The sequence below is a fragment of the Sporisorium graminicola genome, chromosome SGRAM_8, assembly GCF_005498985.1.
Source record: "Sporisorium graminicola strain CBS 10092 chromosome SGRAM_8, whole genome shotgun sequence".
In the NCBI taxonomy this organism is placed as follows: domain Eukaryota; kingdom Fungi; phylum Basidiomycota; class Ustilaginomycetes; order Ustilaginales; family Ustilaginaceae; genus Sporisorium; species Sporisorium graminicola.
In genome coordinates, this window is record NC_043738.1 from 503,710 (window position 1) to 527,775 (window position 24,066).

General features: G+C 56.7%; 8 protein-coding genes across 8 annotated transcripts; 4 read left to right on the plus strand and 4 right to left on the minus strand.

The window, feature by feature from the left end:
• Positions 1-267: 267 nt before the first annotated feature.
• Positions 268-2,832, minus strand: EX895_005949 (uncharacterized protein; the record flags this gene model as incomplete). Its single annotated transcript, XM_029886541.1, has 1 exon — positions 268-2,832. The coding sequence occupies one exon, from the start codon at positions 2,830-2,832 to the stop codon at positions 268-270; it is 2,565 nt and encodes an 854-aa protein (XP_029736854.1).
• Positions 2,833-3,154: 322 nt separating this feature from the next.
• EX895_005950 (uncharacterized protein) lies at positions 3,155-4,917 on the minus strand (the record flags this gene model as incomplete). Its single annotated transcript, XM_029886542.1, has 2 exons — positions 3,155-4,156; positions 4,231-4,917. 2 exons carry the CDS (start codon positions 4,915-4,917, stop codon positions 3,155-3,157), a joined length of 1,689 nt encoding a protein of 562 aa, XP_029736855.1.
• Positions 4,918-7,867: 2,950 nt separating this feature from the next.
• Positions 7,868-10,012, plus strand: EX895_005951 (uncharacterized protein; the record flags this gene model as incomplete). The annotated part of the gene is made up of 1 exon (XM_029886543.1): positions 7,868-10,012. One exon carries the CDS (start codon positions 7,868-7,870, stop codon positions 10,010-10,012), a length of 2,145 nt encoding a protein of 714 aa, XP_029736856.1.
• Positions 10,013-11,290: 1,278 nt separating this feature from the next.
• On the plus strand, positions 11,291-12,280 carry EX895_005952 (uncharacterized protein; the record flags this gene model as incomplete). The annotated part of the gene is made up of 1 exon (XM_029886544.1): positions 11,291-12,280. The coding sequence occupies one exon, from the start codon at positions 11,291-11,293 to the stop codon at positions 12,278-12,280; it is 990 nt and encodes a 329-aa protein (XP_029736857.1).
• A 1,946-nt stretch (positions 12,281-14,226) lies between these two features.
• On the plus strand, positions 14,227-15,684 carry EX895_005953 (uncharacterized protein; the record flags this gene model as incomplete). The annotated part of the gene is made up of 1 exon (XM_029886545.1): positions 14,227-15,684. The coding sequence occupies one exon, from the start codon at positions 14,227-14,229 to the stop codon at positions 15,682-15,684; it is 1,458 nt and encodes a 485-aa protein (XP_029736858.1).
• Positions 15,685-16,223: 539 nt separating this feature from the next.
• On the plus strand, positions 16,224-17,770 carry EX895_005954 (uncharacterized protein; the record flags this gene model as incomplete). The annotated part of the gene is made up of 2 exons (XM_029886546.1): positions 16,224-16,326; positions 16,431-17,770. 2 exons carry the CDS (start codon positions 16,224-16,226, stop codon positions 17,768-17,770), a joined length of 1,443 nt encoding a protein of 480 aa, XP_029736859.1.
• A 239-nt stretch (positions 17,771-18,009) lies between these two features.
• EX895_005955 (uncharacterized protein) lies at positions 18,010-18,514 on the minus strand (the record flags this gene model as incomplete). Its single annotated transcript, XM_029886547.1, has 3 exons — positions 18,010-18,090; positions 18,258-18,398; positions 18,512-18,514. 3 exons carry the CDS (start codon positions 18,512-18,514, stop codon positions 18,010-18,012), a joined length of 225 nt encoding a protein of 74 aa, XP_029736860.1.
• A 532-nt stretch (positions 18,515-19,046) lies between these two features.
• EX895_005956 (uncharacterized protein) lies at positions 19,047-21,134 on the minus strand (the record flags this gene model as incomplete). Its single annotated transcript, XM_029886548.1, has 1 exon — positions 19,047-21,134. One exon carries the CDS (start codon positions 21,132-21,134, stop codon positions 19,047-19,049), a length of 2,088 nt encoding a protein of 695 aa, XP_029736861.1.
• Positions 21,135-24,066: the final 2,932 nt, after the last annotated feature.

The window sequence follows — 24,066 nt, forward strand, 5'->3', positions numbered from 1 at the left end:
GACTCCACAATGGTACTTTACACCAACTTCTTCTGAAACGAGACTGTTGTACAACATGTGATTGATTTGTATTGCTCTTTGATTCGGAGTTGGTGAGGACCTCTGAAACAAGATGCGTCCGGGCCCCTTTACGGTCGCTACGCACGAAGAGAAGATCAGGTGGTATTTACGGTACTGTTGCCCCCAAAAACCGCTTGCTCGAGCTACCAAGTTCGGACGAAAGCAGTCGTTGTCAGTTCCACATCCCTCTGAACAGTGCACTTCCCTTCAAGGGCTTTCGGGACTTACCACACTCAGCCTCTCTCTCAGCCGGCTGCAGTCGGTGTTAGCGTTCATCAGTCGGTCCTGTAGCGCAATGAGTGTCTGTTGGACCGAACACAGCTCGCCGGCTTTTTCGAAGCGGAGGATGATCTCTTGCAACACTGCCTCGCCGCGGGAGCCAAGTTCGGCCACTTCGACTTCTTCGTCTGCAACGATTGTCGTTGTGCGATAGGCGTTGATGGAGGCACTTGAGGAAGGGATGGGTGGGCTGCGTGAAAGGCTGCCGACATTACCAAGGGCACCCGTGTGGTGTTGGGAAGTGTCGATGCTCTGCGTGCTCTGTTCTACCGCTGCACTGCGCTGCTGAAGCGACAGGTACTGGCTTTGATCCGTTTGCAGCTTCTGTTGACCCTCGGCCCGTTCGTCGTCAAAGCGCAAATCGATCAGACTTTCCTCGATCAAGCTCAAACAATCCCTGCCCTTCGCCTCCCTCGTACTATCCCTACTCATCGCCAGATCCACGAGAGGAGCCGCATCAACAACCGGCGGCACCGCCGAAATGCGCTCTTCCACCTTGTACCGTAGCATGACCACCAACAGCAGCCCAGGCCGGTTCTTGAAGATGCGATACATCTGATCCGGGTGACGTCGGATCATCCCGTCGAGCGTGTCGATGTGTTGCGATGCTTTCTTTTCCAGAACGGACAGCGTGGTCGCGGGCGTATCGAGCGAGGTTCGGCGGTCATCTTCTGTCATATGCGTGGGGAGAAGGTACGTGGGCGTAGTAGGAAGCGCGGCCGCGTGAAGATGCTGGCGGCTGCTATTTCCGGGAACGGTCAGGGTGGAGGGCTCGCATGGGATGGGTGCGGAAGGAGGGGACCTTTCAGTAGCGCGGGCGAGGCGATCGAACTGCGAATCAGACAGTCGAGCGATGTGGTGCGTGCCCAGCTGGAGTGGACTGATTGGAGGCGGCTGCCTATCGCTCGACTTCACGCTCTTTGCACCCGACACTTTCATGTCTCGAAGAATGTCCCAGTCAATCTTGGGGATCAGGTGCGCCTGCGTAATTGACGTCGTTTGCGAACCTGCTTCTTTCACCTTGCCTTTCTGCTCTCGCCCTCCCATCGCGGCGCTGTTCTTGGACAGCGGACTCCTGCTAATAGAAGTCAAATGCGACGAAACACCATCGTCCTGGGCAATGCACCTTGAATGCGCCGAAGCCACCTTCGAAAGCACCGACGGAGCCTGCATGATGTTGACCCTCCAATTTTGGATCCTCTTGACCGACTCAAGCTCTTCGCTGCTGTCCTCGACGAATAGCGACGAGGGCTCTGCAGTGTGCCCTGCCGCGACCTGGAACTTTTCGTTCAGCTGCTGCTGCTGAAGGTAGTGATCGAATGGCGAGATGGCGCGCGCCGATTTGTCCGACGGACGCCAGTGGTACAGCGCCGCGTTGCTGCTGTCTGCCACGTGCGCCGCAGTGGCTGAAGACGCGTTCGACCTTGCCTGCTGGCGGCGTCGACGTTGTGCGGTGAAGGTGACTAGACTGTCGAGCTCCTCAGCTAGACGATTGGCATTGAGCAGCATGCCGTCGGCTCGACGACGCAGGGAGGGGAATCGTTCGAGACGGAGATTTGCGTCGACATGCGAGTCCGCGATGGTGTTTTCGGAATTTTTGCTTGATGCTTCCGAACATGGTCGAATGTGGTTGCACAGCCCGAGTTCTGGGAGTTGGTCTGAAGTGCAGACCCGCTGTTGATGTTGTTGGCGCTGAGGCTGAGGTTGATGCTGAGCTTGTTGCTGCTCAGCAATGGGAAGCGAAGTAGACAGAGTCGGAAGAACGGCAGGCGTGGGAGGCAGGGGTCGACTGGCCAAGCGGACAGCGGGGGAATGGGCTGGATGAGGTGTGGCGGTACGTGTCCGGGGCAGTCCGTGTCGTGCTAAGCCTAATCCGCGTTCAAGGCCATTGCCGTATCGTTTCTTCGCAGCGACGGCGATCGGGGGACGTGCCATGGGCTGCAAGACATCAGGCGGAAAGTCCCGTTGCTTTGGAAGCGGGAGCGGAGGAAGAGTTGGAGGCGGAGGCGGAGGCGGACGATTGGCGATCCCCTGCTGAGCGACAAGGCGCTCCCGCAAGCTGTCGATCGCAGGCCTCTCCACGTTGCCATCCGTCGCACCAACTTGGACACAAACCTCCTTTGCGGTCCCAGGAACGTCACCACGGCTCGCAGCCTGTTTCCGCACCACATCGCCCCTCGGACACGCCACAACAATCGATGGCACTCCCTGACCAGCAATCGGAAGGCCCTTATCACTGACACCTGTGGCAGCATCAGACACTGGCCGCTTCGAGCCTGACAAGAACCGCGCAACCGCCTGCATCTTGGCCTTGACATTGCGAAGACCCTTGTTGGTTTTCGTCGACATGCCATCGGGTTCGATCAGGCTGTCGATGCTGTGCTCGGGCGAAGATGCAGCGGTAGCGGCGGCGGCGTCGGTCAGAATGGGAACAGGAAGCCAGTGGACCCGTTTGGCGTCACGAACAAGGTCGCTGTCGGAGATGCTCGGCATGTACGATGCGTCGTCGTCGCCTCTGACGCAGCTCGTGTCGTCAGGCGAGCCAAACAAGTTTGCCACGTAGCGGATATGCCGAAGTAGAAGCAGGACGAGACAACAGGACGTCAAGGGGATCGGTGGACAAGGATCAGTGGCTTCCCTTTTTAATCTGAGAGGACTCCCGACCTCACCCGCTGAAAACTTGCACACAGAGGATCACATGGACCGAGAGACAGATGCGTAGAGAATAGCTTGTTGGGGTATCTTGGACGAGTGGTGACTATGCATTCTATAAACAGGGGTGATTGCTCCAAAGCGGGCTAGACGCTGCGCTGCCTCAGAGCAAAGGAGTAGTGTAAACAATGCGGTGGCCGTCGAGATCGCAGAGCTGCAGCTCCTGAGCATCCCAAGGCGTCTGCTGAACTCCACCAAGGAGCCTTGCGCCGTCAAAGCAGTTCTGCGCAGCTCTATTGCGCTCAATTCTCCATTCGTTAAGCTTGGCCGAGAGGCGAGAATGCAGAGCATCGAGTGCGCCACCGTGTTCGACCAGGACGGTGATGCCAGACAGAGTGGCGGGTGTGATTGAACGGAGCGGCAGGCTGGTCGGAGGCAGTTGGATCGGTTCTGGATCCGGGTGAGACAAGCTCAGCGAATCAGGAGTGGGCGGCAGAGTAGGGTCGTTGTCGTCATGTGGCTCTTCGGACATGGTCGGTAGAGTGGGACGTCCGAGCGCGAGCGGCTCCGAAGCAGTGCTTTTGCGCAGGACCTTTGCTCCGTTGGGCGTCGGAAGCGCTTGTGCGAGCGTGCGAAGACACACAGTTGCAGCTGGCGTGCTCATGACCGCTTGCACGTCGGGCACGTGCGCGATGCAAGTGAAGTCTAAGACCTTAGCGTAGAATGCCATCGAGTCGGCCAGACGATGGACTGGAAGCAAAGTCATGCTCGACAGCGGTGCAGAAGCGGGAAAGTCGTTGGAGCCATGGGCCTCCTCGATGGGGGAGATGGGCGCTATATCTGCAAAGACGCTTTTGAGCGAGAGCGGCGGCGAACTCGTTGCGCCTGCAGCATCAAAAGCATCTTGCTGAAAGGCTGGCGACTGGGAGGCTCTCAAGATACGCGATCTGCGCTGCGACTCGTTGCGCTCGGTGGAAATGATGAGTGATCTGCGCCTCGCGAGTTCGCTGTTAGGATTGAGGCCTTTGAAGATCCTTAACCTTTCGATGAACTCGTCCTCGTTGTCGTCTTGAGATGGAGACCGGGGTGTGGAACGTCCAGAGTTTTGCAGAAAGTCCTCAGCGGCCGCTCGGTCACGGAAGGCCTGCATCAAAGGGCCAGGAAACTGTAAAAGCAGGCGAAGGATGAGAGTCAATATGAGTTTTTTGTTGCCGCAAATGAAGTCTGAAGACAACTTACGTTGCGAACCTGACAATCGGCGTCTTCCTTCGTGGTGTAGACACCTTTCCTCCAGCCTCTAGCGACGGCGTAGAAAGATGGGCTGGATGAGGAGGAGGGAGTATCGATGGCCGAATGACAGCGGCGAGGAGAGGGCCGTCTGAGTGGGCTGTTGCTGCTGCTGCTGGATCGCGTAACGATGCTGTTGATGGTAAATGGAGACTGCGGTCGAGCGAAATCAAAGTTGGCATCGTGTAGAGGCGATGTGCCGGACTGGGAACGTGCTCGAACGGTGGACTGAATGGGCGACGTCGGCACGGCTTCGTCTACGATTTGGACAAAGAGCGAATCCTCTTCGGCATGCCCGATGCCGAGCTTGTTGGAACGAGGCAGACTGCGCGTGCGCTTGGCTTTCTCCTGTTGCTGAGGTGAGCTCGACTCTGCATATCGGTCGAACTCGATGGGCCGTGTCAAGAGGGCTCTGCTAGTGCGCTTGGCATTGTAGGTCGACGAGCGTTCGTGGTTGATGCTCGAGTATCCCAAACCATAGTCAGCCTCTCCCGAAAACGACGTGGTGGGCGGCGTTTCCGAATCTGGCGAGGCGATGGGGCTGGAAGCAGAGCGAGTCGATGTCGACGAAGAAGCGGTAGACTGACGCTTTGTTCTGAGGGTCAACTTGGCCAACAGGCTTGAGCTGCGCTCTCCCATCGCGCGACTGCCTGAACTTTGAGCGGAATAGAGTTTCGGCTGTGCCGAGTGAGGGTGTGACTGCAACTGTCGGGGGCCTATATGAGATGGGAGGCGGCAAGGACGGCGGTGGTGATCAAGGAAAGGCCGTTGGCGATGATCAGAAGGCAGCGTGGGAGTGGCACAAGACATCAAGGGGGAGCGAGCAAGCAGGCAAGGCCGGCTTATACTCCAGGAAATGGGAAGGCTCACAACCGGCCACTGCCAATCAAACACAGGCTGAATCTAACGCCGTTGTTTCGGCTCTACAGCCCTTCTCGAGAGACGTCCACCAACACACTATGAATCAAAATTCAGCCCCACTCGTGACCACGCTTCTGTCTGAACTTGAAAGCAATGTGAGTCCGCCCATCTTTGCAGTTTAGTGAATGAAACAAGACCGCGAGAGGCCGGTAAAGTCAACGGAAAGTCGAAAGAAAAAGAAAAATAGTTTAAAATGCAGGGCAGCCCCAGACTGCGGGACGGAAGAGGAAAATTGTCTTTGCTTGGTCTTGGCGTAGAAAGTGTCTCGATTTCTTTGTGCACCCTGTCCGCGCCACCTCGGCTGCTGCTTTTAAGAGTTGGTGGCATCGCTGCCTTTCCCGGTTGATGGTTCAAGGAAATGGTCCCCTCCTTTCTCCCAATCAAGGAACGACCGTAACTTGACCAAGAGTACTAAGCAGGAGGAAGGCGAAATAGCAGAACTCGCAGCTCCTACAACAGCGGATCGCGTCGTGCACCTGCTCCTGAGGATCGCTCACAAATCCGTGGACTAAAGATGCAGGCCGCTGCAGCAACACGCCGCAACGTGGCGTGGATCATCCGGTTTCAAAAAAAAAGAAACCCCCAACAGGAAAAGCTTGGAAATGAAGCCGGTGACGGTGCCTTTGCTACCCTCGGTTGAGAGCGGCGGTTGATGACAACCACGATTTGATCTTAGCCTCTGTTTTGCGTGGCATTGCTGCCTTACTGTGGACACTCTTTCACGGAGGAGATACACCATCAAGGTATTTTGAACTGATAGAGGTATTATGCGCCTATCAGAGGCAAGGCATTGGTCAAGCGACGGGGGAACGGAGAGCTCCTCTGTCGTGATCGCACGAGGAGGAGCATCGGCGAGCTCACCATCACGGAAAACGTGCGAGTTCAAAGGCCGTTTTTAGGAGGATATGTTTTAACCGAAGTGCCAGAAGTTACAAGATAACGCTTCTAGGGTTACCATCCCCCATACCTCCGATTCGGGTCACCGCGAATTTGTGTCACCGCAGCGCTTTTCAGATCGCCCGCTCCAAGTCCCGCTTGCGCAGCCAATCTCCGCTGGGCTGGAGCTGCGAAGCCAAGACTAGATTGAAACGCCATAGACCTCAGCCGAAAAAGAGGCCTGACCAATGCCTCGAGTTTCTCCGCATGGCAGAGTCGCAATCGTCTCCTCGACTCTGGATGGGAGAGCAAAGTGGATTCATTGTTGATAATCTGACGATGACCCATGACCAGACGCAAGACGCCGGCCGTTTGCGATTCAACGGCTTGAATGGCAAGGAACGTTCCTGACATGGGCGCAGATGTATTGGATCAACGAGAACGAGGCTGGTGAATTTGATCATCTCTTGGAGCACGTTCTTAGAGGCAACATTCACGCAACTCCGCTCGCTTCGCCAGCCTCACCGTTGGACGCACTCCTTTAGTTCCTTCTACCCGCACAACAAACGATCGCCGCGACCTCCGTCTCAGTTGCAGTGTAGTGCACATTAAAGAATGAAATGCATCTTGCTTCCAGTTGCTAAGATGACTTAACCCAAGTTGGCCTGCTCCCTTGCCTTTCTATTTTGGAACACAAGGCGGGATCGAAACCGGACACGGAGAGAGCCGACGGTCCGGTTTCGTTTCCGCATTCTCACGCCTTCCCTGGAGCCTCTCGCACCTGTCGCAACTCGCAGTGCTTTTCTGAGCGGCGCCTTCCGGGTTCGTGCGGGTGCGCCCTCAGGCTGTGCCCCTGCGGAACGCTTCCGGTGGTAGACAGAGCATTTTCTATATTTGGTTCGCGGGCTCCGCGGGCTCAACAAGTGGCAAATGTTCTTGTTTTCAGACTGTTATGTTGTGGATGTTATCTAGCGGCTATCCTCTAGAAATCTAACGCGTAGCTCGCGACTCGGATCCAAAAAAAAAAAAAAAAAAAAAAACACAGCGAGCGACCAACGATCTAAAAACAGAGCAGTAAGCAATGCAGATCAACGGATGCCAATGCAAGCAAGCTTCAGGGTCGGTCTCAGCGAGCAAACATCGCCGAGGCCAAGGAGCCGAACTGCCAACGGATCTGCAGAAAATATCAGAGTCAAGAGACCAACACCGTGGTTGAACCTTTCTCGTCGCGATCACCATCCATTCGCTCTTCAGCTTGTCACGTCTCTGCTCCTCGCTTTCGTCTCTCACTCTCCTCGTTCGTCTCTTCATCTCTGTCAAGACCAGCTCAGTTCCAACACTCTTGAAACTCGCATCGCAATTCTCTGCCACAACCAATTGATCCTGCGCTTCGTCATCGCTTTGCACATTGTTGTCCTCCCATCATTTCGAATCAGCACACGGACCCATCTCACCATCACAGCTAGCAATGCAACCCTGATCCGAGCGCTCCCTCTTCGATCGTATCGACACTTGATCCTACCGACGACCGGCTCGTCGTGTAGTGCCGCTCCTATCTCTGCTCGCTCCCCTCTTTTCGACCTTCTTCAAACGGAGCACCGCTGCTGGTCCAACCTTGCCTCCACCACATACAAGCCGTCGCATCGCACTGTATCCTGCTCGCCCGCATCTCCGTAATCTTTTCTGGTCCTCGCCCGTATTCGAATCCATCCGCATACCCGGCACTACTTGCTAGTCAAACTCAAAAACACGTTTCAAGCACACGCCTCTCTTCTGTGCTGCGTCGCCCAGCATGTGCTGCGGAAGCGCCAACTGGAAGCGCGAAGAGGTGCCCGATCACAAGTTCGACTTCATTGATGTGCGCGACTTTCGCAACAATGGCTGCTTTCAGCATTTCAAGTACGTCTTCCTCTTTGTCATGGTGGTCAAGTCGTTTGCAGTCTACGTCGCCGATATCTACACTGCCGTCACGCTGCTAGCCTTTGGACACTTCAGCGGCAGTCTCTACGACAAGGTGCAGAACGATCCGCAAAACAACTTTCGCGTGCCCATCGCGTATGGTCGATGGATCTTTAGCGGGTGCATCATATTTTCGTTCCTCCTGCTCGCCTACGAGGCACACAAGTCCCGCGCCATCGTCAAGAGCCGCGACATCAGCTACGCGTACACCAACGTCATGGCCAACAACTACTACTCTCTGCGCAGCTACGACCACTTTTGCTTCTTCGACCACATCAACGATAGCAAAAAGAAGAAGGACGAGCTGGCTTTCTTCATCTTCTTCACCTTCAAAGGATGGAAGCGTCTTCTGGTTGCCGACGGTCCACGTCAGGTGATCAACTTTTTCACCCTCTACGGTCTCGGCTCCTTTGCCAACTGGTCTACCAACCCGTACGACTACTACGAGGGTAACATCTTTACGGGCATCATGATCCTCTCGATGCTTTTCACCGTGGCCGTGTTTGCCGGCTCGCTCATCTTGCTCATGTTGGCGGGCATCGCATACATCCCGCTGCTCTGCTACATCAAGGGCAACCTCAAAGAATACTGCTGCCACAAGGTGGACAAGCGTGTCACCGAGCTGGTTCACCTCAAGAAGAAGCAGCGTCTGGCCAAAGTCGCCGAGATCGCACGTAAGGAAGCCGCGGGAGATTTCTCGCATTTGATGAACAAGAAGGGCGAGATGATCGGTCAAGCCATCCCTCAGCCTACCTTGCCCACCGTTGACGTCGACCTGCTCAACGACGAAAAGCCCCTCAAATCGGCGCCTCTGCAGCGCAACAACAGCGTCGGGAGCTCGACTACACCGCATGGCGCTCCACCAGGCGGCTACTACGGCAACGCAGGCGTGCCCGGACACCAGTCGCCCGGCTTTAACCCTTCGCACTTTTACGGCCTCAATGCGCCTTCGACACACAGCCTGGGCTATGGCGACAACAAGGCCGAATATGGCAGCTCGGCGAATCTGGTTGCCAACGCTGGGCCTGTAGGTGGTGACTTTGCGAATACCAACTTTGACGCGTTGGCGGATCGCATGGGTCCCATCGGAACCAGCCCGATGCTGTTTGCGCAGCGCGTCGGCGGCGGTGCAGGCAGAACGTCTCCTGCCCCGCCGTCTATGGCTCCTTACAACGCGCAAGCTACCGGACAGCGGTCTCTGCTCGACGCCAGCAACGGGGGCATGTCTCAGCATCCTGGCGCCATGGGAGAGTCGTATGAAATGTACGGCCGACAGAGCCCCTACCCGGATGCACATGCGCAGCAAACCGAGTCGCCCTACATCTCGAGAGGACTCGACTACCCGCCACCGCAGAATACACACGACGTCGATGGCCTCGACTATCCGCCGCCGTCAGCACCCGATATCTCATCGTACGTGCCGTACCGTGGGCGGGATGGGTACGATCACCAGCCACCTGCAGTCGAAGTCTCTGTTGCACCTCCGAGCACAGCCAACGAGGGCAGCAGCAGCCATCTGGGCGTCGGATACGGCACCGACGGCTTTGGTGGAGAGCTGCATCCAAACCTGTACACCAACAGCAACGGCGCTCGATCGGGGGCCAACTCGTCATCGCACAGTCCGACGACGAGCGTTGGGAACGGCCTGGACGATGTCTATGACGCCTATCTCAACAACTCGCACGAGCACTCGCCTGCCATCACGCCCGACCAGCGACACAGCTACATGATGAGCGACTATCCGGATCATGCTGACGGCGGCATTGGCAACTACTACCAGCAGCACGAACAGCAGCAGCACTATCAAATCGATGGCAGCAGCAACAACGATGGCTTTGATCAGTATCACAGTCATAGCCATCAGAACGGGTATGCTGAGCACTGGTCACACCCCAATCAGCAGCAGAGTCAATACTCGGAGTCGTACGGCCATCCCGACTCGTATCGACAAGGGCACGCACATGGTCACGGCTACTAAGAAAGCCTGCGGTCAGATCCGCTCTCCATCTGATAGAAATAGACAATGCCATCTTGGTGCTGTGAAGGCTTGCCCTAATGCGTGAGTGTGCATAGCAGCGAGGAGAGCAAGTGAGTGTGCAGCGAGCATTCAATCGGCCGGTAAAAACCGCCAGTCGGGCGGTAACCGTGATTGCCTGAGAATTCAACCGGCAGACACGCGTTTTCACATTTAGCACCAAGTTGCAGCGGCTGGCTGCTCCGCATGAAAAGCATCGGCGACGCAAACCATCATCATGTTGACTCTTGAAGGGGCTTGCAATGTCCTGCTCCATGCCATAGCATCGTTGGGGACGAGCAGTGTTCTGGCCGGTAGTCCGACGATGAATGCCTCTGGTCTGTATGTAGGTGCTCAAAGTGGCTGGAAGAGACGTCCGGTATTGCAGTCGGAGCAGCTGTTCCCTCGACAGCAACAACGGAACTGCCGGCACTCGCTTTTTCAATGTTGCCGGTCAAGGTGGAGAAGAAAAAAAGAAACCAAAACAGGCTTGGCCCGCGCCGTGACGTTGAATAGGCGAAATTGAGCCCAAATTCCGCGAAATATTTTAGCTGGGTTTTCTTCCTCGCACTCTGCTTGTGTCGCCTTTCAATGAGTGACGCAGGGCCCAACCGGCTATCGCAAATCGAGCAAGGCGGCGTGTTGGCTGTGTCTATTCCCTCAGACTAAGCTATTCGCAATGGCAATGCCGCTGAAGGAGAAAAACGAGGGGTCCCGCAATCAAGCCAGGAAAAAAGGTGGGATACAGTCAACGGTCTGGTCGCTCGGTCGGCCGGTCGGTAGGTCGGTTGTTGAGTGAGTGAGACGGACGCGAGCGGAATTGGGATGCATCGCAGCTTCTCCTCTGACGTGCCTGGTGCTGCGAATCTTCCTGCTCGCTATCGGTCAGCGCTTGAGTGTCGCCGTCTTCCCTTGATTTGCTACCACCACCCATCATCCTCATATTCGCCGCCTCTCTCCACTCAGTGGACCATCAAGAGAGCTCGAATTGACGTTCTGTCTGCTCCATCATCTCTCTCGCTCGCATCAATCAAGAGCAAGCACGACTTGATCTCGCTTCGATTTCGTCATCGCGACATCTGAAAGCTCACCGAACTCTTACCACACGGACGCACAACACCAGTCTGACCTTTTCCTTCACCTCGATCCTTGAATAACTGGTTTCTAGCCCTTGGGAATCGTCACCTCGGCTCTCCTCCCTACATCGACTTACCAAGTTTCCAAGCATACACATATAGAACAATGGCGGAAGAGCCCCTCACACCCTTCGGCCAGGCGCTTGCCGGTGCGCTTGGAGGCGTCTTTTCGAATGCAGTCATCTATCCGCTCGATACGGTCAAGACGCGCATCCAGGCAGGCCAGAGCTCTGCCGTCGTGGCGGGCAAAGAGGCACGAGACCCCAAAGACCCCACCAAGACCATCGTCACGGTGCCCAAGAACGCTGGCATGATTAAGGGCATTCTCCATATCATTCACAGCAAAGAGGGCGTCGCAGGGCTGTACAAGGGTTTTGGAGCGAGCATGGTCAACACGTTCTCGACCGGCTTTGCCTACTTCTACTGGTACTCGGTGGTGCGTACGCTCTACCAGAACCGTCTGGCCAAGCGCTCTGCGTCCGGTGTCGCCATCATGAGCACCGCAGCTGAGCTAATCCTCGGTGCTTTTGCCGGTGCGCTGGCGCAAATCTTCACCATCCCCGTCGCGGTCATCGCTACTCGACAGCAGCTGGCCACTGCGGACAGCACCAAGGATGGCAAACCCGTCGACGAGAGCTTCGTCGGTGTCGCCAAAGACATTCTCAAGGAAGACGGCGTCACCGGCCTCTGGCGAGGACTCAAGCCTTCGCTCGTGCTGACCGTGAACCCGGCCATCACCTATGGCGTCTTTGAGCGCGTCAAGACCGTCATCCTCGCCACGTCGCTCGACGGCAAGATGACGCCTGGCAAGTCGTTCCTCGTCGGTGCGCTGTCCAAGACGCTGGCGACCGTCGTCACCTTCCCTTACATCCTCAGCAAGATCCGTCTTCAAGCTAAGAACACAAAGTACACGGGTGCTATCGACTGCTTGACGCAGATTGCAAAGGAAAAGGGCATCAGCGGTTGGTACCAGGGCATGCAGGCTCAGATCACCAAGGCGGTGCTCGCCCAGGCGCTCCTGTTTTTCTTCAAGGACTACTTTGAGGTGTGGACCCGCCAGATCCTCAAAGTGAGCAAGAAGACGGTTGCTGCTTGAGAGAGTAGATTTTACGACTAGTCGATCCGGGCAAGCAACGAAATGACCTCTCGCCTAGGAACAGCCCGGTCGAGTCTCGCCTTGTCTTTGCTCGTTCATCTCAGCTTCTGACTCTCTTCAACCGACTGCATGTATCTTGTTTCTCGCCTAGACTAAGTGATGTTGCCATCTTATCCTTAATGCTTCAATTGTTGTCGATGTGATTTTCACGCTCCTAGCTGCGAGCATGTTCGTTATCACCAGCACGCCCGTGCTGTGCGTCGTCCTGACTCAGCTCACCTGTCTGGATGCAACAAGGGTCTGCTGCTGCTGGCGACAGCAGAAATGTGGAGTAAATCGCTTGACACTCTGAATGGAACCGGAATTCAACAAAATCAAAATTTCGCTTTCTCTGCGCTGTTGCGCGTCAGTCTGTGCATGCTTGCCTCGATTAGGCTGAGCTTCTACACTATTTTCAGTTTTTTTTCCTCCTTGCATTTCAGCTGGCAAACTCTTCTCCACGCTATCGAGCTCCTGCTCCCTTGGCACCCATCACAACCAAAGTCGGCGACCTCGTTCTCTACCACCAAGACCATTCTCGTTTTGCTTCGACCTCTCATACATCCGAATATCAACAGCCATGATGAGCTGAAAGGGCTGGCCAGCTCACCTGCCTTCCAAGCCGAGTCGCTCCTACAGTAGGCAAGTCACCCTGTCACCGAGGTCCTCTTGGTTCGCTCGCCACCATGTCTCGAAGCAGCACAAGCACACGCGCACTACTCGGTACCGTAGCAGGAACGTCACGATGGGCAGCCACATCATCGAGATCTGCTCCCAAGACTCTGCCGCCAAGACAGTCGGCGGTCAGAAAGGCATTTGGGTCCAAGCCTGCGTCATCCTCCCTCAACTCTCTATCATCATCTCATAGATCGGCTTCTGAAGGTAAGCTGTTGCCTACTCGTGGATACTACAACTCCCTGGTAAGATCCACAGACGATACTAGGCGCAGCTACCTCGCAGTGCAATCCTACTTTTCGCGTCAGTCGAGGCCATCCACTCGGCGGCATGCGTATTCAGCTTTCAACACAAGCCCTGCGACGTCTTCCAGCTCACCACTCATGCATTCCAGATGGACACAAGAGCCCCATGACAGCATCACACGACAAGCGCGTGCATTCCATGCTGTCCGAGTCGCCCAAGCAGACGACAAGGATCGCTCAAGATGGGATGCTGATAAGAGAGACCCGACCTCCTCATCTCTGAAGACGGAGACATCCGCACACAAGCTTACAGAGTCGCCCGAACCTTCTCCGCCGCACAAATATGATCATATGGTAACAAAACCGAATCCTTCCAGCACCGAGCTGACTACCGCCGAACGTGCCTACCATCACTTTGCCAACTATCCCGCGTCGCTGCGTCGATTGGCCATGCGCGCTGTACCCACTTCCGCACAGAGCAGTCAGGTTCGACCATCCACGAGCAACGAACTTCAGCCTCACGAGCACCATCGATTGAGGCCGTCCAAGGAGGATCTGCTCAGAATCTCACAGGGTTTCTGGACGCGACTCCGCATCCGCTTCAAGTGGTTCACCATCCGTGGCTTCCGCCGCTTCAATGCCGACGACATCAGCGCCTTTTTCACCCTAGGAGGCTTCACCACTGCTGTTTTCGTTATCGTTGGCACCACCACCTTCTTCTCGCTCATCTTTGCCGCTCTCAACGCTCTCAACTTGCAAGAGTGGATCGCAAGAAAGATCGCCGACTACCTAACTGCCGAGACGGGCGTCACCGTCGTGTTCGAGAGCGCCATCGTGCCCAAATGGAAGGAGAGCAAGATCAGCTTTAAAAATGTTTTCATTTCTCGCCGAGCGCATGGTGATGTCGATTCGTTACTTAGAGAGAGGCGGCAAAAGGCGCGCAATGGCGGTGCGGATCGACCAAATAAGGTCAAGCGGCGCACCGCCATGACTGCGGGCGACGGCATGGCGTGGGAAGGGACTCACTACGAAGAAATCGAGGAAGTGGCTCCGCCCATGAGCGACGAGGCGCGGGGAGAAGACTTTGCGGAGGACGACACGGTCAACACTAACTACACCATGTTTGACCTGCAAGTTGATTCGATCGATGTGACGCTGAGCCTGCAGCGCTGGTTCGAGGGGAAAGGCCTCATCGAGGATGCCGTCGCGCGCGGTGTGCGAGGCATTGTCGATCGACGCAACGTCTTCTGGGACCCGAGCAAGCCCTACGACCCCAAAGCCGCACGACGAGAACCTAGTCACGGCGACTTTGAGCTGGAATCGCTCGAGGTCGAAGATTTCCTCGTCACCGTCTACCAGCCCAACGACTTCCGCCCGTTCAACTTTAGTATCTTCAGCGCGCACATACCCAAGCTACGCAAGCAGTGGCTGTTCTATGACCTTCTCAGCGCCGACTCGATCACGGGCCAGGTCGACGGCTGTCTGTTCAGTCTGCACAAACCGCAAAACATCAGCCGTACCGTCGAGAAAGACCGCGAGATGATCCACTCAAAGTGGAAGACCATGTCACGCATGCGCGTCGACGGTGTCAACTTTGACCACATCCAGAATCAGTCGGATCTGACGGGTCCTATCTCGTGGATCTTGTCGGGCAAGTTTGACGTTGTGGCCGATATCAAGTTCCCGCGGGATCTGGACGACGAGGCTGATATCAACACGATTATAATCGAGGTGCTGGACAATCTGACGGCTGCGCTGTCGGGCGAGCCGAGTCGAGACCACGATGACGACCCCATTCCGGGACAGCATCGGCTGAGCGGTCCAGCCATCGAAGCGCCCGTGTCTGCGGTTGGCGCGACGGCAGAGAGGGTGCGCAAGGAGAATGAAGAAGCGAGACGTCAAGGCCGACAGCCGCCCGCACGTGCCGAAAGGCGAGCTGCCGCCGATCAACAGCAGCTGGGCAGCAATGCCAACGAGCTGTCCGAGCAAGACGTCCGCAAGGGAGCAAAGCCATCCATTCCCCCACCGACAGTGGTGATCGACATGGATGTGCGCTTCAAGGACATCAAAGCCGCCGTTCCGCTTTTCACGAGCGACATCAGCTACAGCACCAACGCGTTCGTCCGGCCCATCGTCGCATTTATGAACGCCAACAAGACGCTCATCCCGATCCGCTGTCGAATCGTAATGGATCTGAGCGAGTTCGACGGCTCGCTCGACCTTGCGCAGACAGGGCTGCTGCCCGTCGTGTCTGAGAAGATCTACGAGGCGCTGGCGAATCATGTGGCCAGTCAGAATGCATCTAGCAAGCGGCTCAAGAACGTCAGTCTTTGGAGTCTGCAGGTGAGCGCCAACGCTGCGTTGAACTTAGTGACTCTGTTGCGCAATACGATGGCGCGGACGACGGGGACGAGTGCTGCCATCGCGAGCAAAGGGGTTGCTTGACGTAGAGCATCTGTATACCACCGCTCTTTAAATGTAATGGAGCTTGGAGCAGAGTCGATGCGACTGTGTGTGTTACAGGGTTTTGGCGGTTTGTAATCTGTGTGAATTGGCGGACTTGTACTCTCGACGATTCGGTAACTTTGATCAGGGTCCTCGGGATTAGTCTATTGGAGGACGCCTGTCTTTCTCGACGATCGAAAGGCAAATGCAGCGCTAGAGATGAAGTCGGCTCAATCAAAGGTCGTCTGACAACGTCGAGGTGTCGATTCTCGACATTGTCGAGATGGTGGGGACGCGGGATGGGGGAGAATGTTCAACACGCACCTTTTCTCGGTGAATTAATCGGAAGCAATCGCTCCGACGTGGCTACAGGAGAAGAAGGAAAAAGAGAAGCACGGACCTCAAAAGTTCTTTCCGTACCACCAACCCACCCCTCATCCTGACTGACATATATAGACTTGTCTCTGTCGTCTCGCGCCGCTCTTTCTTGGGTAGCTCTCTCATTCATCCTCATTGCCAATCAGGACGTTATAGCAGTCATGTCGACGATCTCCCTGTCCGCGCAAGAGCTGCAGCAGGTGCGCTCACAGTTCCCCGCCTTGGTCGCTGCCGACACCCCTGACTCCGCCACTAGCGGATACAGTATGTCTTCCATCCCCTTCTCCCCCATCTGTTGACATCACCATCCTTCCCAGCTAACAACCATTGCGTATTCTTCGTTCCTTCTTTGCCTGTCTGCTACACAGTCTTCGCCGAAAATGCCGGAGGCAGCCAAGTGCTCTCGTCTGTTGCTGCCTCCATCAGCTCCTATCTGCTGTCCACCAACGTGCAGATGTCGTCATACCCGCTCGCACAGGCTGCGGAGAGCCGCGTGTCGCTGGGCACGTGTGCAGCTGCAGCTTTGCTGGGAGCCGATTCGCCGGACGACGTGATGATCGGGCAGAGCGCTACGGCCCTCGTAGCGGCGATTGCGGCCATGATCGAGCACCGCGGTGTGTGGGGCGAAGGCGGTGAGGTGGTGATCTCCGATGCGGACCATGAGACGAACCGCGGCGCGTGGAGCCGTCTCGCTCAGAGGCTGGGGATGGGAATCAAGCACTGGCCTGTCACGCCTATCTCGTCGAAAGGTAGCGAATACGAGGTGACGCTGGACCCGCAGACGCTGCATACGCTCGTCACGCCGCAAACCAAGCTCGTCGCATTCACAGCGTGCTCCAACCTCCTCGGCGCGTTTACGGACATCAAAGCCTCAGTCGACATCGTCCGCTCCATCGCTCCAGACGCCATCATCGCCGTGGACTGCGTAGCGTACGCCCCGCACCGCCGCATCACCCCACGTGCATGGGGCGTGGACATCGCCTTCTTCAGCGTCTACAAGACGTACGGCGCGCACGTCGGTGCCATGTACGTCAGCCCGCGTGTGCAAGAGACGCATCTGGCAAGGCTCAACCATTTCTTCCTGCAGCCGCAGGCGGGCGCCCAGATCAAGGGCATGTACCCGTTCCAGACCAGCTCGGTGCAGTATGAGCTGAACCACTCGATCGCTGCTGTTGCGGACTACCTTGTGGGCCTCGGGCTGGGCAAGCTCGAGCAAGGGGTGAAGTTCGATTGGAACGCGCTGTTCGGCCGACCGGCTAGTACCGCCGAAGGACAGCGGGTCGGCATGTCGCTTGCTCAAGTCGACTCGGCGCTGGACACAGCCTTCGCCAAGATCGCCGCACACGAGTCGACGCTGCTCTCAAGCCTCATCCCGTCCCTGCTCGCAAACCGCTTTCACGGTGTGCGCATCGTCGGTCCTGAGTCCACCGACTCCAACACACGCGCCCCCACGGTCGCGTTCATCCTCGTCGACCCCGCCACGGGCAAGCCCAAGGCGGACACCAGCAAGAAAGTGCACTCGGCCCTGGTGGGCGGTGGGCAAGTGGGCGCGCAGCAGGGACACATGTACGCGCACAAGCTGGTGCAGAGTCTGGGCCTCGATCTGGCAGATGGCGTCGTCAGGCTGAGCTTTGTGCATTACAATACCGCCGACGAGGTGCAGAGGGTGGTGGCGTTGTTGGAGAGAGTGTTGCGCAGCGTGCTGTGAAATGATCGAGTGGAGCAGAGGGGTGTATTGGGGGCTTGGTGGATGTCTGACTGCTCAGTCGATGGCGAATGTTGCGAAAGACCCAGGGGGGATGCACGCGACACATCCTCTCGTGTGCAGGGGCTGACACTTCACAGATGCACACTTACCCACTCGTAACGACCGACACGTCGCCTTCTCTTGTCTAGACACTACTCGTCACCTTCGAATCTATGATGACAGCGTATCGCTCCGGCCGTCTATGCAGTGAATGAGCTTTCCGGAGGACACGTTTCCTTCGGATGTTTGTTTTCAAAGTGTTCTCTCAGCACCTTGTAGTTCTGTAAATCCCCGCCCCGCATTCGAAGATCAAAAGTATCAGTACCAGTCCCTTGACTTGCTCTACTTCGCGCCCTTTGCGCTGCCCCAGCCTCTCTCCCTCTCTCATTCCTTGATTCGTTCGCCGAGACAGCATTGTGGATCGGGGGAAGAGGATGTCTGCACTTACGGGGCTCTGACCCTTGCACGTGGGACAGGAAAACTTGAGGCCCTTCTGCCTCGCTTCGCCCAGCTGTGATTTGCCGCCTTTGACCGCGTCGGCTTTCTTCTTGGCTGCTTCCTGAGCCTGCTGCTTGGCGTGGCCTCGAACCTATGTCCCGTGTACACGAGAAAGAAAAAAAACACACACAGCGGGGTTTAGTTTCCACGTCGGTTCGACGGGTGTGCAAGAGGGGGAGAAGTGTAAGGGCTGTGCATGCGTACCATCTTTACGGAATCACCTAGCAACACCAATGGGGGTAGAGTGTAGGAAGCGACCCAACAGCAGGATCCGAATGAGGCGTCGGAAGGATAGAAGAATGCAAAGATAGGAAGAAACTTAAGGGCAGAGGGTATGGAATCAAGGGTCCGTGCAAGAAGTCGTCCGACATCCGAGTCTCTCTTGGTTTGATGGCAGCCCCCATTTTTTGGCCTTCATTTTTTGGCCTCCGTTTCCTTACCCCTTGCCATCGCCATCGGCCTTGCCCTCACATCTCCTCATCCCTTGTCGAGCACCTCACGCTCACAAACACGGGAAACATCACTTTCACAATGTTCGCAGTCACGCAGCCGTGGTCAAAACGAGAGGAATCTTCGCTTCAAAATCGCATACATACACGGCAAAAGAGAGCGAGAGACACACGGAAAAAGAGAGAGCGAGAGAGAGGGACACCATTACTACAACAACAGAAGGCAACGGAACCTACAGAGTTACATCGGTGACAGAATCCTTTTCGGGTCAGGGTACAAGGCCAAAATCTCACCACCTTCTAGCCACAGTGTTGTTGAGAGGGGGCAAAGTGATCTTGGGATCAGCAGCTAGCCCGCTCCTCAAGCTGGAACTCATCGTCTTGCGGTCCAAGTCCAGCGTGTCTTCGCTGCTGCGGTCGCGCGCCGACGAGATGGGCGGCAGCGACGTAGAGGCGTAGTTAGTCGAGCGGTCCGAGCTGTACGGATGTTGGTAGCCTGCCGACGACGACGACGACGACGAGGCGGCCGAAGCACCGTTGGCACCGCCGCCCATGAGTCGACCGCGGGCCGACAACGACGTCGTGGCTGCAGGGCTGGACGACGCAGCCGCCGCACTGAGCTTGTCGAGCGCCGAAGCTGCGATGCCCTCCGGAACCGAGTAGGCACTCGAAGTCGGGCTCGATTTGGGGCTCTGCGAAGAGCGGGCTGAAGGCACACCGGACACGGGCGCAGACGCCGCATGAGCCGCCATTGGCATGCGCGAGGCAGGGCCCGGCGGTGGTAGCGTGGCTACGCTCGGTGGCACGCGATCGCGCTGGCTGCTGCTCGTCGATGTGCTTCGACGGTGGTATTCAGCAGCCGACGAGTCGGCACCAGCCAGCTCAGGATCCAACGACGCTGCTGCGATGCGCGACGACGGGTCGTACATGTCACGTCGATGCGGCGATACCGACACGGTCGAACGAGGATAGCCAGGGGCAAAGCGAGGATCGATGAACGGTGGTGGAGCTTGACTCCACGCGACAGGCGGCGCAGAGCCGGGGTAGACGCCACCGTTCATCGCTGCATCACGAGCATACGGTGCAGGCGGAGCAGGGTCGCGGTAGCGAGGGTCGTAAGGAACAGCACTGTGAGGCAGGGACAGACGGCCTTGCTTGGCCATCTGTGCTGACCAGTAGTCGGCCGGCGCCTCATAGTGACCCGCAGCATCGAGACCCACGCCGGGTAGACTCGACTCCCTCTTCATTCGCACGTCATCGATCGAAGAAGGCGAGGCGCTGCGGTCGTCGTCGAGACCACCGCGCAACGAATCGCGTCGGCTGCGCGGCATGCCCACCATCCTCTCGATGGTCTCGCCCTTTTTGCGGCCATGCTGATCTTTGACTTCGTGCACCACGGCGATGGCGGTGCCATCCTCGAGAGCGCGTCGGCCAAGCTCGGCTTTGGCTTCCGCCTCTGCATCGGCGGCGTCGAGGTCGAGATGGTCGAGCTCCAGCTGAGCTGCTGCATCGCGTGCCTGCGCCGTCTGGGAGGCGCGTCCCTTGGGGTGCAGAATGTGGGTGCGATAATGTTGCAAGCTGTTGTCTTGTCGAGAGAAACGAGCCTTGCAACCGGGGAAAGTGCAACGGTAAGGTTTCTGGCCCGTGTGGATGCGGTTGTGACGCGCAGCGTGGCCGCTAGTTGAGAAAGTCTTGTCGCAACCAGGGTGCTGGCACGGATAGCGCTTCTTGCCGCCGACGGTGATGGCGCCCGAGCTGTTATCCTTGGCGCTGCGCTTGGCCATTGCGTTGCTAGCGTCGCCGTAGGGCATGGCGCGGTCAAAGAGGTAGGTGCTGTCGCTGCTGCTGCTGGAGGAACGACGGCTGTAGTCGTTGGGATCGAGGTAGGCGCCCGATCGGTCCCACTGACCTGGAGGAAAGATGCCGGTAGCTGAAGGAGGCAGAGGCTCTCCCGGTCGCATACCAATGCTCTGGGGCTCGGTGGAGATGTGGTTGCCGCGAAGCACCTTGTGTCCCTGCAAACCTCGATGGTAAGGCTCGGGATGCTCCTCGAGCGTTTCGATGCGCGGCAATCGCGTTGCGGCGGCGGTGGCGGTGTGAGGCTTGTGATGAGCAGACCTGTTTTCGTAGGACAAGTCTAGCGAGGTAGGTGGAGAGGTGGAGGCAGTGGAACGGTCGCCACTGCGCAGGAGAGATTCTGTTGACGATGAGGTAGAATCGAAAGCAGAATGAGACATGCTTGTGGGAGAGTGACGAAAGCGGGAAGGGTACGGTGGATCCGAGAACGTGCTAGTTTGCTCGGTCTTGTACTGCGGTGGAGCACGGTCGTTGAGCAAAGAAACGACGCCTCCGGCGGATGGTAGGGAGAAGGGTGCCATAAAGGAGCGAGCAGGGTAAGAATTGGAGAGAGATAGAGATGTGAAGACAGTCCGACTGTCTACAACGGCTACAGCGGAGGAGTGCGGCTGTAGATGGGATTGGCTGAAGCGCGAAAGACCTGTCCTCTCACAAAGCGTTGGCGATGAGAGATCGTGTATGTGACAGAAGTCGCTCGATATGCTCGGTTCGCAAAGGATGTAAGAGTCGATCGACGATCCTGACTGTGCTGCGATGAGAAAGTGAAAGAGAGATCGTCTGAAGGCGGTCTCTGGCAATTTTTTCTGGGGAGAATGCAAGACGATGATTTATTGGGAAGTCAAATCTTGGTATCAACGCGTTGAGAGGGGGATTGTTGGTAGCGGTCTACGGTAGATCGCGATGGACGTGTGTAGAGTACGAGTTGGTCTTTGTGCTGGTGAGAGCGTTTGAGACTGTTGTAGAGTCGCGTGCTGATGTATCGTTGGGTTCCAGAAGGGTGTGGATGATGATGATGGCGGTGGTGGTGGTGGCGGTGGTGATGGTGGTGGAGGGAGGGGACGAGCGACGAAGCGAGAACGAACCTGAGGCTACAGCGTGCAGGGGAGGGAGGGAGGCAGCAGCAAGGATCGGATCCAGAGGCTGATGGGCAGCGTCAGAGGAGCGGGCTAAGGCACGAGGAGGAAAACCTGGGTCGTGGCTGGTGCACCCTTGGATGGAGTGAGCAGCGTGGTCAAAGGATGGCGGCGGAGATGGAAGCCGTGTGACGATGACGAGAGGTTGACACGGTACCGTGACAGAACGAATCGAGAGATAGGGAGGAGCCACACAAGTGGTCTGGCGATTCTGCAGATGGAGTCCGGCGACTTGAGCCTCGACGACGTTTGGCGGGCAGAAGAGGTGTACCAGACGGTGAAGGGGCAGGTGACAAGCGAGAGAGGCAAGTGAGGCGACGGGCGAATGAGGTTGGGAAGAGGCCGTAGTGGATTGGAAGCGAGATACGGCGACGGAAGGATGGAAGAGGAAAGGGTTTGCGTCGAGATGCTGCTGGTGAGCGCGATGGTGTTGGAGATCTGTTCGCAAGCTAGAGCGAGGCGAGAGAAGCGGAGACAGAGAGAGAAAGATAGGGACGAGAGGTCACGGAAAGAGCAAGGATGAGGTCACGCTCGGTTGACAAAAGGATCTGTTGATCGTGGGTACCAGAAGAAAGAGCGACGTGCTGAGCTATGCCGGCGAAACCCAAGGATAGTTGAACGAAACAAGGGTGAGTTGCTGGACGGATGGTGGGGAGCGGCAAGTCGATCTGCGTGGGCTGGTCAGCGAGACAATGACGAAAGACGACGTCGTGGCGAGGAATGGGCAAAGGAAGCTGGCTGGGTGTGACGAAAAGGGTCCAACGTGGCCGTAGAGAAGGTGAGGAGGATGAAGAGGTCTTTCTCTCTAACTCTCTCCCTCTCTCTTCTCAGCCACGACGAAGATGTGCGACTGGGCAGAGGCAGGAGGTGCGACGATGACGGAGGAACCGCAGCAGCAGCTGGCAACGAGTCAATGGAAGAAGAAGAAGAAGAGTAAGGGCGAGCGAAAGCGTGGCATCCGGACTGGGCCCTGCCAAGGTAGGGGGGGAAAGGGAAAAAATATGGGTCACGCAAAAGCAAGACCCTTGTCTGCGTCCGTCCGGTCGAGGGAGGGAAAGGAGGGAGCACGCTGATTGGCGAGGAGCACCCAGGCGATGAGGATCGAAGGGCAAAAGTCACGAGGAGGCGAAAAAGGCGGCCCACGAGCCGAACGAGAGAGAGGACACACTGCCCGAAAAGAGAGCGGAGGCCAAGGAGAAGGAACAGCACGATCGGAGGTGAATGATGATGCTGCTTTGCTGCCGCTGTGGTCAACACGCTCAAACCGTGGCAAAGAAAAGAGAAGAAAGGCGAAGAAAAGGGATCAAGTCACGGGCGACGCGGTACGTGAGGGAGAGGAAAGGCTGCTGATGATGATGATGATGAAAGTATGACGATACAGCCGTCGATGGTCGGAAGAATGACGCTGCTGGCTGCCGCTGCTGTCGCAGCCGCTGCCCTCGACGATGCTGCAGACCGACGGAACGAGCGCCAGAACAGAGTTAAAAGCAGAGAGAGGGCCTGAGGAGAGATTTCCAAATTTGGATCCAGCCAGCCAGTCAAAGCTGCTGTAAGGGTTCTTCGGCCAATTGCTGCAGAGCGTCTCTGAAAGCAAAAGACGAAAAAGAAAAAAAAAGAAGAAAAAAAGGCACGCGACGTGCTTTTGTTGACTGGGTCCTTGGTCGACAAAAGCAGGGTTCGCACATCGCTTGAATGCCTCTGATTGACAGGGCGATCGGAGGGTCCCGAAATTGAAATACCTCTTTACACAAAAGAAAACAAACGTTAAAACAATTAGAGCAGCACTCCGAAAACACTTCATGAATCAGACGAAAAACAAACTTTTGCATCAGTCTGCATCTGAGTGCTGTACAGTCCAACCCAGCCCGCGACTGCCGCTTGCTCCGTTCTTCAGTCAGCCTGCACGCAGCATTGCGATGCCAACCTATCGGAGGCGAGGCGAGGCAACAAAGCGCTCCAGCCGGTACGCGCACACGTCTGTCAGCAGGTCTAAACAAGGCCGTCGGAGTGCAAACAAAGCAGCTCCGAGTTGTGCCAAGGCAGGGACAGCTACTGTTCAGCCATCGAGCAATAAGGGCTCCACCCCCGTGCTCTGGGGTCAAACGGCCCTTGAACGCCTTCGTTGTAGACTCCATCTCCATTCGTTTCTTTGCCTTCCTTCGCCTTGTCTGCGCTGGCAAAGTGTGGACGGACCAGCTACAAACAGGGGACAAGGGACACACCGGGCAGTGCGGGCAGCGTCAAAGGGTGTTACTGCAGGGTCGAGAAAGCCTAAAACTGGCAGATCCGTCTGGCATCCAGGGTCCTGAACCCTCTTTGG